Source organism: Papio anubis, chromosome 1 (genome assembly GCF_008728515.1).
Source record: "Papio anubis isolate 15944 chromosome 1, Panubis1.0, whole genome shotgun sequence".
Lineage (NCBI taxonomy): Eukaryota > Metazoa > Chordata > Mammalia > Primates > Cercopithecidae > Papio > Papio anubis.
Window position 1 is genome coordinate 124177970 of NC_044976.1, and position 15253 is coordinate 124193222.

A 15253-nucleotide genomic window follows, 5' to 3' on the forward strand; every position below is an offset into this window, starting at 1 on the left:
TGTGAGTAAGAAACATTTGTGTTTCAAGGATGAAGCTTTATTTGAGAAGAGTGCAGTTCTACTTGGCCCTGACCAGCCCTGCCCTGCCCACCCCCATCCCAGCCAGGCGGCTTTACTTCTTCCTGATCTTCAGGTCCTTCTTCTTCCTGATTTCCTTGGCCAGCTCCCCAATCAGTCTCCAGTACTCATTGAACTTAAGCTCTGAGTCCTGATTCACATCCAAACTCTTCATCTTCTCATCAAGAGAGCCCACATCCTGAGAAGACACCAAACGAAAGGGTAGAGTTAGAAACTGGGGTTCTTGAGAAAACAGAGAGGGAAGAATTGCCAGCTGCCATTCTCTCAAGGCCCTTCCCTCAGAGAGCAGTGGCACCTGCCCCTTCTCTAAAGAATGAGGCTGCAGCCCCAAAACTGCACTGCCACGGGGTGCCTCTCCAAGGAGCACCAACAGAGAGAGGTGGGGGTCCTGAGTCCTAGTGCTTGCCATTGTGTAAATACTTCCACCATGGCACAAACAAGTTGTCGCTTAATATAAAGCTGGAAAGAAATGCACACAATCTGCTCTCACCAGCACACTGCTGCAGCTGCTGTGGGATCGGCCCAAGGATTTGCCAGCATCTCAGGGAGATGCTGCAGGGTTGGACCCAGTCTGAGCTTTCTGGGGCCACCCTCCTCTTTATCAGAAAGCTGAAGAAGTTCCCAGTACTTAGCTGCTCATTCGCACGACCCCTGTGTCTTTTCATTTATCTAGCTGGGTCACTAGATCAGGGGAAAGACATGGAGTATCTGGGTTTTCAGGGGGCCCTTGACACAGTCTCTCTCATAGGCCTGTGAAATCAATGGCAACAGTAAACCAGATGTCCTGATCGAAGGACCTGTTGCCAGATAAACAAGCACAACCAAAACGTTGACTGTTGAACAATAGTTCAACATCAAACCAGAGAAGGGTGCCTCAGGCAGGGTGTGATGCTCAAGGTTTGAACCAACATTTGGACGCAGACAGAGAAGACTCACCAAATCTCTAAAGGGAACAAAGCTGATTCACAGAAGAGCTAAAAAGACTTTTTTTTTTAAGTTACAACCACATTTAATTATAATATACTACAAGCACTGCCAGTGGAAGGCAAGGATGACTACTGTAACATTATATTGGGGGTGCATTCAATTAGTAAAGATAAATAAGTAAGTATTAAGAAGGAAGAAGCAGGAAGGGTGTGGTGCCTTACGCCTGTAATCCCAACACTTTGGGAGGCTGAGGTGGGTGGACCACTTGAGGTCAAGAGTTTAAGACCAGTCTGGCCAACAAAGCGAAACCCTACCTCTACTAAAAATACAAAAATTAGGCAGGCCAGGTGTGGTGGCTCACGCCTGTAATCCCAGCACTTTGAGAGGCCAGGGCGGGCAGATCACCTGAGGTCAGGAGTTCAAGACCAGCCTGGCCAACATGGAGAAACCCTGTCTCTACTAAAAATACAAAAATTAGCCAGGCATGGTGGTGGGAGCCTGTAATCCCAGCTACTTGGGAGGCTGAGACAGGAGAATTGCTTGAACCTGGGAGGTGGAGGTTGTGGTGAGCAGAGATCACGCCATTGCGCTCCAGCCTGGGCTACAAAGTGGGACTCTGTCTCAAAAAAAGAAAAAAAAAATACAAAAATTAGCTGGGTGTGGTAGTGCACACCTGTAGTCCCAACTACTTGGGAGGCTGAATCAGAAGAATCCCTTGAGTATGGGAGGCAGAGGCTGTAGTGAGCCGAGATCAAGCCAGTGCCTTCCAGCCTGGGTGACAGAGCGAGACTCTCTCAAAAAAAAAAAAAGAGCTGAAGACAGAAACAAAACAAAGGCCAAATACCAAATACCATATCGGTATCAGTGGGTTCCACAGCCCTGGATTCAACCAACCTAAGACCAAAAATATTTGAAGGAAAAAATCCACAAAATTCCAAAAAGCAAAACTTAAATTTTGCCCCATGCTAAGTACTACGTTGAATCCAAGTGAATGAAGTGATGAGTAGGCATTGCATTATGTATTACAAGTAACCTAGAGTTACTTGTAATTTAAAGTATACAGGAGGATGTGCATAGGTTATATGCAAGTACTATCTGATTTTATATAAGGGATTTGAGGCGAGGCATGGTGGCTCACACCTGTAATCTCAGCACTTGGGGAGGCCAAGGTGAGAGGATCGCTTGAGCCCAGGAGTTCAAGACCAGCCAGGGCAACATAGTGAGACCCCCATCTCTACAAGAAAAGGACAAAAAAAGGTACTGGAGCATCCAAGGATTTTGGCATCCAAGGGAGTCCTGGGAATAATTCCCATGGATACAAAATGACAACTATATATTTCATATTATACCACAGGGATATTAAAAAAAACTTGAATAAATAGAAAATTAGATAAATATACATTTTTCTTAAAGAGAAAGGCTCAACTGGGTAAAAATGTCAATTTTCCCTAAAATATATCTTTTATATGATCCCAATTAAACTATTTACAGGATTTTTTTTCTTTTTTTTTTTTTTTTGAGATGGAGTCTCACTCTGTTGCCCAGGCTGAAGTGCAGTGGTATGATCTCAGCTCACTGCAACCCCTGCCTCCTGGGTTCAAGCAATTCTCCTGCCTCAGCCTCCCGAGTCACTAGGATTACAGGCACCCATCACCACACCTGGCTAATTTTTGTATTTTTAGCAGGGATGGGGTTTCACCATGTTTGCTAGGCTGGTCTCAAACTCCTGACCTCAGGTGATCCACCCACCTCAGCCTCCCAAAGAGCTGGGATTACAGGCATGAGCCACCACACCCGGCTTACAGGATTCTTTTTAACATTATAAAATGTTACTGGCCAGGCATGGTGGCTCACCAAAGTTAATCCCAGAACTTTGGGAGGCCAAGGCAGGTGGATAACTCAAGGTCAGGCATTCAAGACCAGCCTGGCCAACATGATGAAACCCCATCTCTACTAAAAATGCAAAAATTAGCCAGGCATGGTGACGCATGCCCATAGTCCCAGCTACTTGGGAGGCTAAGGCAGGAGAATCGCTTGAACCCGAGAGGCAGAGGTTGTAGTGAGCCGAGATCACACCACTGCACTCCAGCCCAGCCTGGGTGACACAGTGAGACCTTATCTCAAAAAATAAGAAGAAGAAGAAGAAGAAGAAGATGAAGAAGTTCCATTTCACTCCAAATTATATAAGCATAAATCAGAAAAAGATACCATTTTCATATCGTAGATTAGCAAAAATTAAAAGCTCAATAATACCCAGTTTGGACAAGTACACAGGCATCGCATGAAGTGTGGGTGGCCATATAAACTGGTACAACTTTTTTAGGAGGCAAATTGGTAATAGTCACAAAAATTAAAAATGAAGGCCGATCTTGGTGGCTCAGCCCTGTAATCCCAGCACTTTGGGAGGCCGAGACAGGCAGATCATCTGAGGTCAGGAGTTCGAGACCAGCCTGGCCAACATGGTGAAACCTCGTCTCTACTAAAAATACAAAAATTAGCCAGGCGTAGTGGCATGAGCCTGTAGTCCCAGCTACTCAGAGAAGTTGAGCCAGGAAAATCGCTTGAACCTGGGAGGCAGAGGTTGCAGTGACCCGAGATTGCACCACTACCCTCCAGCCTGGGTGAAAGAGCAAGAGTCTGTTTTAAAAAAAAAAAAAAAAATTGAAAATGAACATGCCACTTAACCTAATATTTCTACTGCCAAACATTTACCTTATGTTGTTATTTTCCCACCAGTACGTAGGTATACAAACACGGATATGTGCAAGAAGGAAGAAATGGACATAAGAAAAATTTCCATCAGTAAAGGATTGGGCTGGGCATAGTGGCTCATGCCTGTAATCCCAACCCTGTGGGAGGCCAGGGCAGAAGGATCACGTAAGCCTATGAGTTCAAGACCAGCAAGGGCAATATAATGAGGTCCTGTCTCTACAAAAAAAATTTAAAAATTAGGCCTCAGTTTCCATATATATGAAATGAGGAATGCGGACTGTGGTTTCTCTTGGCCTCCTTCTAGCTGTGATGGTCTGTGAATCTCCTGGAAGCCAGCTCTGGGTCCAGTCCTGTCTTGGGGAAATTAGACCAGAAAGGCACAGAACATACACAAGAACCCAACAGCATCATCTGATACAAGCCCATACTCCCACTGACACACAGTATCTTTGCTTACCTAATTACATGCACGCACACATACAGAGGCCCTGTCTGTACAAAAAATTTTAAAAATTAGCCGGACATGGTGGCACATGCCTGTAGTCCCAGCTACTCAGAAGGCTGAGGTGGAAGGATCACTTGAGCCTGGGAGGTGGAGGTTGCAGTGAACTGTGATCATGCCACTGCACTCTAGCCTGGGCAACAAAGTGAGATCCTGTCTCAAAAAAAAAAAAAAGAGATATCAGTTGTAAGCTTATAAGAATGATACAGTGGAGAAGGAAAATTTGACGACGCAAGAAAGAGAGGAGTAATTTCAAGAGGAAAGTCTCTAAGTAGGTGAGAGGGGATGGGATCCAGGGCACCGGTGAAGGATTGGCCTTAGGGGCAGTGACAGATCATTTGCATAACAGGAAAGACTGCTGATTTCAGGGAGGGAGCATGTACAAGTTTCCTGATTGCTCCTATTTTCTTTTTTCTTTTCCTTTTTTTTTTCTTTGAGACAGTCTCCCTCTGTTGCCCAGGCTGGAGTGCAGTGGTATGATCTTGGCTCCCTGCAACTTCTGCCTCCCAGGTTCAAGCAATTTTCCTGCTTCAGCCTCCCAAGTAGCTGGGATTACAGGCGCACACCACCATGCCCAGCTGATTTTTTAAATACGTTTTTAGTAGAGATGGGGTTTCACTATGTTGGCCAGGCTGGTCTCGAACTCCTGACCTTCTCAATGAGTAAACTTCTCAGGAAAAGGGAGAATGTGGAAAGATGTACTGAGCTTTGAAGAGAGAAGACAAATTGTGAAATAATCATCTGAAAGAACTGGTAAATGAATCAACCAGGGAAACCTAGTAGAACCGCCAGGCATTGCCAAGGGTCCCTTTTGGGGTCTGTGGTTATAGACTTAAAGTGAGACAAGTCAACAAAGCTGTGCATTTTTCTCCAGCCAGATTCAGCTATCCAAGTGCAGGTGCAGAACAGTGGATTTAACCAGCAAGTTACTACAGGTGAAATGGTGGATTAACTGGGTTGAGAACAGAGAGAGACAGAATCAATGGAGTTAAGGCAGTGATTACAATGAGAAGCCTTAGAACCTGAGGTGAGGAAGAAGGGCAATGAGGACATGAGGGATATTGATGGAAGATGCAAAAGTGAGAGGGTCAAGAGACTGAAGGTACCTGAGGAGTCAGGGAAGTGCTGGAGTGGAGAAGCTAGAGAGGGGAACAGAATCAGAATGACAGGAGGAGGTCAGCAGATAAAGGGAGACTTGAAATCAAGATTTTGGAAGTGGTGCGTCATTTTGTTAATGACACAGTCTAAAGCATGAACAGAGGAGTGGGATGCTGAGATGGAAGAAGACAAATCTTTTTGGAAATGAGTAGTTGAGAAAATTAAAAGGCCCAGGTGTTGGATGAATTGTCTGTGTGGATGCTGAAGCCACTGAGAATAACAACAGAAGCAGTGATGAGAAGAAAACAGTGAGCCAGGAGCTGAAGAGCTGTAAGGAGTGCAATAAAAAGAATGGCAGGTTGCAGATGAGCTTCCAAGGAGCTGGGAACTCTTAGAAAGAAGAAGAAACTAAAATCTAGAGGTAATGCAAAGCAGAGAGGTCACTTCCTACATTTCCAGGCCCAGAGGAAGTTGAATTTAGGAAAAAAAAAAAAAAAAAGTCACTGCTTGACAAGAATATAAGGAATGCTGTCCCTTCAGGAGAGAAACTGAAGTTTCCAGTAAAAAGATGAAAGGAAATGTCTGACTGGGCACAGTGGCTCACACCTGTAATCCCAACACTTTGGAAGGCCAAGGCAGGAGGATCAGTTGAGGCCTGGAGTTTGAGACCAGCTTGGGAAACATAGAGAGACCTCATCCCTACAAGTAACTTAAAAATTAGGCCAGGCACAGTGGCTCACACCTGTAATCCCAGCACTTTGAGAGGCTGAGGTGGGCGGATCACCTGAGGTCAGGAGTTCGAAACCAGCCTGGCCAACATAGTGAAACCCCGTCTCTACTAAAAATATAAAAATTATCTGGGCATGGTGGCGGTTGCCTGTAATCCCAGCTACTCATAAGGCTGAGGCAACAGAACCACTTGAACCCAGGAGGCAGAGGTTGCAGTGAGCCGAGATCGCACCACTGCACTCCAGCCTCGATGACAGAGTGAGACTGTCTCAAAAAAAGAAAACATTAGCCAGGCATGTGCCTGTGGTCCCACCTACTGGTGAGGCTGGGGCAGGAGGATTGCCTGAGCCTGGAAGGTCAAGGATGCAGTGAGCTGTGATCGCACAGTGGCTTGGGCAACAGAGTGAGACACTGTCTCAAAAAAAATAAAATCTGAGAAGTTGGAAGTTGTAGGGGATTTTGCAGATGAAAGACCATGAGTTTCAGAGACTCACTGTGTTCAAGGAGTCCATATTCACACACTTCAATGTGCCTGTGGATTTTCAGAAAAGACGTAAAACAAACTGTCAACAGCCTGGAATGACCAGGCCTCTTCGAGCCCAGAGTCAATGAAATTTAAGACCTGACTCCAGCCTGTGAGTGGGAGAGAAGGAATGACTCTGTCTTACACCCTAGTAAGGGGATGCCCATAGCGAGTGGGGAGTCTTCACAGATGCATCCCACAGACCCCCTACACTGACATCTATGACTCCATGAATTTGGCTGTGTTTTCATTTTTGATAAGCCTCTTTCCACTGCTAGGCCTCAGTTTCTATATATGTGAAGTGAGGAACACGGACTGTGTTTTCTCTTGGCCTCCTTCCAGCTGTGACAGTCTGTGAATCTCGTGGAAGCCAGCTCTGGGTCCAGTTCTGTCTTGGGGAAATTAGACCAGAAAGGCACAGAGCATACACAAGAACCCAACAGCATCTTCTAATACAAACCCATACTTCCACTGGCACATAGTATCTTTGCTTATCTAATTATATGCATACACACACAAACACACACACATACACACCAGGCAAGAAAACCAATCCCAGCACTTTGGGAGGCCAAGGCAGGTGGATCACCTGAGGTCAGGAGTTCGAGACCAGCCTGGCCAACCTGATGAAACCCTGTCTCTACTAAAAATACAGAAATTGGCTGGGTGTGGTGGCACACACCTGTAAGCCCAGCTACTCAGGACGCCGAGGCAGGATAATCACTTGAACCCTGGAGATGGAGGTTGCAGTGAGCCAAGATCGCAACACTGCACTCCAGCCTGGGCAACAGAGTGAGACTCTGTCTCAAAAAATAAATAAATAAAACCTGCAACCATTTATACATGCAGCTACCCACATCCTTTCTTGTGGTCACATTATCGTACTTGGCACCATCACGTCCTAAACACAGTGTCCCATAATCACCGTCTCACAAAATCTCAGTCCCAGACCTCTGCCTACCTTGAGCAGATGGGGCAACTGCTGGGTAACCAGCTCCTTGAACTCGTTGATGCTGAGGCTATCCTTCCGGCCCTCCTGCCTAGCAAAGGTGAAGAAGGTGGTGACCACGGTCTCAATGGACTCCTCTAGCTCTGTCAGTGGTTCTGCTGCCATTAGGACCCTGAGGCCAAAGCTGATGTCCTCAAGGGGCTAGCTGACCTTTGTCAGGGCTGACCTGTGGAACAGAGGAGGAGCAGAGAGGGAGAGTCATGGAGCCCCAAGATGTAGGAATGGTTCAGAAGGCCCCTGCCTTGGTGTTACTGCATCAGGTCTTGGCCTGGAGAGGGCATTATAGGGAAAGAGGGAGAGGACAGGGGTTGAGCTTGGGGCAGCAGACCAGACAACAGCATCTCAGTTTCTGTGGGGGCAGAAGATTCGGCTCCAGAAACCCCCTCTTCTGTAGGTCTCACAATCTGGGCTCCTTTTTAAATGTCTGTGGCTTAGGGACCCCTCTGTGGTGATGCCTCGATCTAGAGACCTCTCTACTTGAGAGGAGGTTTTCAGTTGAGGGTCCTTCCTGGAGTCCTTCGAGTCTGGTGGCCCCTCTGTGGCGTGTCTGTCTCAAGAGTCCCTTCTTGTCTCACCCAGCTTCACAGGTCACAAGGTTGTTTGTCTCCAAAGCTTGTTTATGTTGGGACCTGGTCTCCAGCCACTCGCATCCGCCCACACACACTCTGACCGCTTCTCCCAGCAGAGAAGCACAGGGTCTGGCAAATGTCCCCTGTGGTCAGAGCTGGCTCTGTCTGAACAGACCCATTTTCTCTGCCGGGATCCACCCTTACCTCTCTCTTCAGGGCAGCAGGGCAGAGTGCTGAACCCAGGACCCCACAGATCCTCCCCGCTCCTGCCTCCCCATCGGGAGATAAGGGTCCTGGAACGGGGTGTCTCTGACTCCCTGCCCCATGACGGGTTTAGTACAGGCACTCACAGCCCCCTGGGGTGCGGTGGGTGGGGCTGGAAGAGGCATTCTCTTTTCCGTCCCCCCGTCACACACTCCGGCATGCACTGTTGCTCGATCATCCAAAGCTGCTTCCTGAATTCCTGTCTGAGCTGGCTCTCGGGGAGGGACCTGGGAGCCCAGGAAGAAAAAATGATCTCCAGGCTCCCTCCAGGGTCGGCAATGAGACTTACCGGGCAAGGAGATGGGGTGGAGCGAGCTGGAGTCTCAGGGCTGAGGTTTATAAGCAGCAGGGAAGGAGGAGAGAGCTGCTCACAAGCCCGGAGGTGTCAAATTTCAGTGGTGGATTCTGAAGACCAGAGACAGCCCAATCAGGCCTCTTGTCCTGAACCCTCAGGCCTGGACCCGGGCTCCCTGCCAGGCACACGAGCGCCCCCACTTGGTCAGGGAGAGGAGCTGTCTGGACAGATTTCATTCAGCAGGGGTCCCAGGGTCCTAGTCCTTTCAATACTGGGGGCTGCTGCCACCACACCCCACGTCTAATCAGGAGTGTGTATGCTGAGAGGGGAAGAGGGAGGAAACCAATTGAGGGAGCTCAACACTGAGAGGCCCAATCTGAGACATACACGGAGGCCCCTTAGAATGAAACCCCACAAAGGATGCTACAGCCCAAGATCCCTCAGAGAACCCCAGGCTGAGGCCCCACACACACAGGGGGATCCAGGTTGATACCCCCATAGAAGAGTCCTGGATTGAAATCCCTCTGTGGGTTCTCAGACTCCCAAGACTAAGTTACTCACTGAGGGTCCTCTCAGTGAGGCCCCATGGAGGAGCCACAGACTAAGACCCCCTCAGCAGAATTACCCCCTTACCCGGGTCAACCAGCACAGTCAGCTGCAGGTACTGCAAGGCCCGGCTTGGGGTGAGACAACCAGTATCCCTCCCAGGACCTCCTTCCCACCTCTTTCCCCTGCACCATCCACTGCTGCCTAAAGAGAAGGGAATGGGGCAAGCAAGGCTGGGAAAGAGACAAGGGCCGCCTGTTCCAGCCCAGGAGACAGAGGGCGCCTCTGTCTGCTCCTGGCCCCTTGCCCCACAGGGTGTTCGTCTGTGAAGGGGTGGAGTCGGTGGGGGGGTCAGCGGGGGAGGGACTGTTGAAGACAGGTCTCCATACACAGCTCCAGCAGCCACATTTGCAGCCTCGGCTATCTGTCCAGAACCTGCTCCCACCTCAGGCCCAGGCCGACGGTGAGTACCCTGCCCCACTGTGCTAGTCCCTGGCCTGCCAGCTTCGGGGAGAGGGGTCTTCAGAAGGGCTCCAAGAGGCTGGGGCCCATAGCACTGTGGGGCACTAAGGATCTGGGAGGAGTCAGTCAGAGTGAGGGCAGTTTGGGATCTGGGGGAGACAGGGTTTGGAAGGTGGTGATGAGAGACAAATGAACTGAAGGTCGGAGAGAGAGCTGGCAGCTCAGCAAAGGAGGAAGTCAGTGGGGAACCCACCAAGAGCTTCCTGGCCACCTGGCCCTCCCACAGGGAGCCCTCAAGTCCCTGCCAAGGCCCCCTCTGTCTCCCAGGTGTTGGGAAGGGCCCCAGCCCTCCCCTGCCTCGCCTCCTGTGGGGTAAGAAGAAGAGAGCAGATACAACAGCTGTTTCTGCCCCCACCTCTCTTGCCAGCCTTAGTCTCTGCCACCCCCACCCTGCCTTGCCAAGAGCTCAGGTCTCTGGGGAGTCTGGGGGCGGCAAGGCGAAGCTCCCAAGATATGGGGAAGTGGGGGATGGAGGGTGCTGTACCCCTTCCCAACGCTACCTCCACAGGACCTCCCCTTTCTCCTCCTACCCTTTTTGGCCCAGACCTCTTGACTCCTCTTTCCCCCAATTCTTTCCTCTTTGTTTTCCCATCTGCCCTGCCCCCAAGTCCTCTCAGAACTGCCACCACATAAAATCCCAGGCTGCTCTAGGGCTCCAGACGACCTCCAGCTGCCCCTCTGGCATGGAGCAGGTAATCAAGCCACCAGCATCCCTCCCTCAAGCACCCCTTATCCCCTCATCAGCCACAGCTTGGGTTCCATCTCCCCCATGTCTCTGTGACAACCGCTTCTCAGGTCCGGAGTTCAGATGACACTCACAAGGGCCCCATTGAAGAACTGGGATGTCATTCGATCAGGGGCCATTGTCCAGCCCCCAGGCCTGGGGAAGGATGGGGACATCTGATCCGAGACACCTGAGCTGCCCCCCTGGGGTTGCGGAAGGCCAGACTGTCCCAGGGCCAAAGGAAAGAGGCCCCCCTTGGCAGTCTTCTCTCTCAACAGACCCCTCCTTTCTCCTTTCTTCTCCTACTCTCTCCCAGCCCCTTGAACTCAAAGGACTGCATGCTCTCAGCCCTTTATCTCCCCCAACACATACCAGCCCCATTCCCCTTGCTCCCACTATCCCCAAATCAACCAGGAGTGAGCAGTCGCAGGGACAATGCCTGCAGGTCTCCTCTCCCCTTCCCTGGGAACCCTGGCTCCAAGGAAAAGGCTCAAACATTCCTCTCTCCCCTTCTGCCACCCACCAGATGAAAGGGATAATTTTGCAGAAGCAATGGGAGCATACCCCAGAGAAGCCAAAATGACATGTTCAGGAGAGAACAGAGTTGAAGGACCAAAAGGGGCCCCCAGCTGCTGACAGGAAACTCAGAGTCAGTGAGACCTCCCTCCCCTAGAAGCCTTAGGCCACCCGCCCACTGGGGCTGCAACCCCCTCTACCAGGCTGACCGAGGGTACCAGACTGACTTCTTGCTAGGGGTGGGCAGCAGAGGGAAGGCTGTAGTGGACACCCCAGCCCACCACCCTCAACAGCAGAGCTTAGCTATACTAGGCAGGCAAGGTCCAGGGTAAAAATAGAGCCAGAGGAAGCATGGCCTCGTCCTGTGACCACCCCTGCCTGCCCCACCCTCCTCAATCCCTGCCTGGGCAGCCACTGCAGACATCTACCACAGGCCTCTGGAGCCAGCCCAGCTCCAACTGCTGTCTCTCCATGCCCTAACCCTGATTCCCTTTGGCTGGGGTACAGACTGAGGGACATGGAGAACAGGTCTGCATTTAGGTCTGCTGGGGTTTCCCTCACATTTTAAAATCTCAGGGAAAGATCAATTGCAGTTGGGCTTTAATCCCACAGTTATTTGAGCTGTCAGCCAGGGCCAGGCCTGAGGGCTCCCCTCACCTAGACCCTGGTACTCTGGGCCTGGTCCTCAAGGCTCACTTCCATGATGGGGGTGGGTAGGTGCACTGCTGCAATGGGCTCGGAGCTGGAGACGGCGATGGAGACCCTCATCAACGTGTTCCACGCCCACTCGGGCAAAGAGGGGGACAAGTACAAGCTGAGCAAGAAGGAGCTGAAAGAGCTGCTGCAGACAGAGCTCTCTGGCTTCCTGGATGTAAGTACAGAGTGGTGGAGTGGGAGTGGAGTGGGTGAAGGTTGGGGGAATGGGGTGGGCACCCCCTTGCTGTCTCCCCACCCCACCTCCAGCTCAGCCCAGCCTCCTTCTTTCCTTTCCCAGGCTTCTCTCCTGGATTTTTCCAGGCTCCCCTACTCCAGCTGGGTCAAGTCAAAATGCCCCGGTTTATTGATCACCAATATGTTATTGATCACTATAACAAGTGTTAGGCCCTGTGTAGATTCATCAGTAATAAGACTCACAGACTAGAAGGGAAAGATTGATAATTAAAAGTAAACCATGAACTCCAGGAAGTACACAGAGCCTTAATAGATGTGCCAGAAAGGGTTATGAGAGATTATTAACCTGATTGAAGTAAGATGGCTCTCCTGAAGAGGTAGCACTTGAGCCATGGATTTCCATTGGAAGATTATCTAGGTAAATGCAGACATTTTAGGAGGAAGTAACTGAATGAACAAAAGCACAAGAGAAAGAAGAATGTGGTGCATGCCAGTAGTTTTATTCGACTGGCATGAAGGATATAGAAAAGTAGGCTGCAAAGGCTAACCAGGGCCACAAAGTAAAGAAGCCTCAGGATATGGTAGAAAGTGCATCAGTTTAGGCCGGGCATGGTGGCTCACGCCTGTAATCCCAGCACTTTGGGAGGCCGAGGCAGGTGGATCACGTGAGGTTGGGAGTTCGAGACCAGACTGACCAACACGGAGAAAACCCGTCTCTACTAAAAATACAAAATTGGCCAGGCGTGGTGGCGCATGCCTGTAATCCCAGCTATTCGGGAGGCTAAGGTAGGAGATTGCTTGAACCCGGGAAGCGGTGGTTGCAGTGAGCTGAGATCACACCATTGTACTCCAGCCTGGGCAACAAGAGCAAAACTCCGTGTCAAAAAAAAAAAAAACAAAACACGGCCGGGGGGGTGGCGCCAGCCCAAAAACCCCACTAGTTGGGGAGGCCGAGGCGGGCGGATCACGAGGTCAGGAGATCGAGACCATCCTGGCTAATCCGGTGAAACTCCGTCTCTACTAAAAAATACAAAAAACTAGCTGGGCGAGGTGGCGGGCGCCTGTAGTCCCAGCTACTCAGGAGGCTGAGGCAGGAGAATGGCGTAAACCCGGGGGGCGGAGCTTACAGTGAGCCAAGATCGCGCCACTACACTCCAGCCTTGGCGACAGAGCGAGACTCCGTCTCAAAAAAAACAAACAAACAAACAAAGAAAGTGCACCGGTTTTGAGGTTTTATTGGACTGGGTTCAAATTCCAGCCCTGCTACTTTCTAGCTGTGGGACTTTGGGCATATTTATTTAACCACCAATTACCAATTTGTTTCTTCTCTAGAATGGAAATAATGAAACATACCTCACGTTATTTGTATTAGAATTAAATTAGACAGTGCTTGTAAAGCTCCTAGTGTAGTGCTTGCTGTATTGTAGGCACTCAACATACGGTAACTGGTGTTATTATTATTCATTCTGCCAGGTGAAAGAGCTTATGCTGTAGGCAACAGGAGCCCTCAAGAGTTTTGAGGCCCAAAATAGTCCCATAATTCAGTGCAGTTCCTCTCGCTCATCTCTGCCTCCTTCTCCTCAACCACCCCCTTGCCTCTGACTCAGTGCTGTACCCCTCCCTATACACCTCCCTCTTCCTCTCCTCCCACCACAGGCCCAGAAGGATGTGGATGCTGTGGACAAGGTGATGAAGGAGCTAGACGAGAATGGAGACGGGGAGGTGGACTTCCAGGAGTATGTGGTGCTTGTGGCTGCTCTCACAGTGGCCTGTAACAACTTCTTCTGGGAGAACAGTTGAGCAGATAGCCACATTGGGCAGCGCCCTTCCTCTCCACCCTCCCAGATCTGCCTCTTGCCCCTGCTTCCACCTCATCCCACTTATCCCTCTCCATAACCCCACCCCTGCCCACCCCACCCACACACACACCAAGGGCGCAAGAGTAGCGGTCCAAGCCTGCAACTCATCTTTCATTAAAGGCTTCTCTCTCGCCAGCCATCCGATGTCTGTCTCCTCTGGGATCTGGAAGTGGGTGGATCCCACTTCCCTTATTTGGGGAAGTGTCTTATTTAGAAAGAGGTCAAGGTGCATTACATCTTCCTACTTGAGGAAAGCTCAAGGTCCAGGAATGTGGGGGTTCAAGGTTCCAGTTGGAAGTCGAGGAGACATCACCTTCTCAGCTATAAAACCAGAGGAAGAAAGAATCTCCTTTCTTTCTTTCTTTTTTTTTTTTGGAGACACAGTCTGGCTCTGTTACCCAGGCTGGAGTGCAGTGGCACGGTCTCGGGTCACTGCAACCTCCAACTCCCGGGTTCAAGCAATTCTCCTGCCTCAGCCTCCCGAGTAGCTGGGACTACAGATGCCTGCCACCATGCCCAGCTAATTTTTTGTATTTTTAGTAGAGACGGGGTTTCACCATGTTGACCAGGATGGTCTCGATTTCCTGACCTTGTGATCTGCCTGCCTCGGCATCCCAAAGTGCTGGGATTACAGGTGTGAGCCACCGCGCTTGGCCAAAATAATCTTCTTTCAATCAACGAACATTTACCTAAGTGGTACTGTGTGTAAACACTGTGTAGGAACTGAGGCTCCAGCATTAAGCAAAATAACCACGATCCTTACCCTCACATGGGCCTTACACACACACACACACACACACACACATATGCCAGTGCCAGGAAGGAAAATGAAAGGGTCTTCACGTGCCTATGGGGCGGAGAAAGGGTGGGCAGGGACAGATGTGTCATTCTCTCATTACTCAAACATATGCACACTGTATTGTGCACATAGCCATTAGAAAAATCCCTTATTGAGGCCGGGCGCGGTGGCTCAAGCCTGTAATCCCAGCACTTTGGGAGGCCGAGGCGGGTGGATCACAAGGTCAGGAGATCGAGACTATCCTGGCTAACATGGTGAAACCCCGTCTCTACTAAAAATACAAAAAATTAGCCGGGCGCGGTAGCGGGCGCCTGTAGTCCCAGCTACTTGGGAGGCTGAGGCGGGAGAATGGCGTGAACCCGGGGGGCGGAGCTTGCAGTGAGCCGAGATCGCGCCACTGCACTCCAGCCTGGGAGACACAGTGAGACTCCGTCTCAAAAAAAAAAAAAAAAAAAAGAAAAATCCCTTATTGAGGCCGGGCATGGTGGCTCACGACTGTAGTCCCAGCACTTTGGGAGACAGAGGTGGGCAGATCACTCGAGGTCAGGAGTTAGCGACCAGCCTGGTGAAATCCTATCTCTACTAAAAATACAAAAATTAGCAGGGCGTGGTGGCACGCGCCTGTAATTCCAGCTACTCAGGAGGCTGAGGCAGGAGAATCGCTTGAACCTGGGAGGCGGAGGTTGCAGT

General features: G+C 50.3%; 2 protein-coding genes across 4 annotated transcripts in view; one reads left to right on the top strand and one right to left on the bottom strand.

Annotated features, from left to right (window-relative positions):
* Positions 1-15253, bottom strand: part of S100A13 (S100 calcium binding protein A13) — a 16450-nt gene continuing 1197 nt past the window's right edge. The window contains exons 1-4 of one of the 3 annotated variants that reach the window (XM_009181854.2): positions 9340-9504; positions 8701-8816; positions 7531-7744; positions 1-256 (exon numbers count right to left, since the gene is read on the bottom strand). In XM_009181854.2, the coding sequence (XP_009180118.1) occupies positions 113-256; positions 7531-7683 (297 nt within the window). In that variant the 5' untranslated portion in view covers positions 7684-7744; positions 8701-8816; positions 9340-9504 and the 3' untranslated portion in view covers positions 1-112. Of the gene's footprint in view, positions 257-7530; positions 7745-8497; positions 8588-8700; positions 8817-9339; positions 9505-15253 lie in introns of those variants that run through there. The other 2 variants (XM_009181859.4, XM_021923960.2) reach the window with 2 other exon arrangements.
* S100A1 (S100 calcium binding protein A1) lies at positions 9593-13903 on the top strand. The gene is made up of 3 exons (XM_003892682.4): positions 9593-9715; positions 11732-11885; positions 13562-13903. The coding sequence occupies exons 2-3, from the start codon at positions 11745-11747 to the stop codon at positions 13703-13705; spliced, it is 285 nt and encodes a 94-aa protein (XP_003892731.1). The 5' UTR covers positions 9593-9715; positions 11732-11744; the 3' UTR covers positions 13706-13903.

Excerpts from the sequence above, each read along its gene's own strand:
- S100A1 (XM_003892682.4), top strand. The coding sequence starts at position 11,745 with ATGGGCTCGGAGCTGGAGACGGCGATGGAGACCCTCATCAACGTGTTC. Across the intron at positions 11,886-13,561 it reads AGCTCTCTGGCTTCCTGGAT|GCCCAGAAGGATGTGGATGC; the intron begins GTAAGTACAGAG and ends CTCCCACCACAG.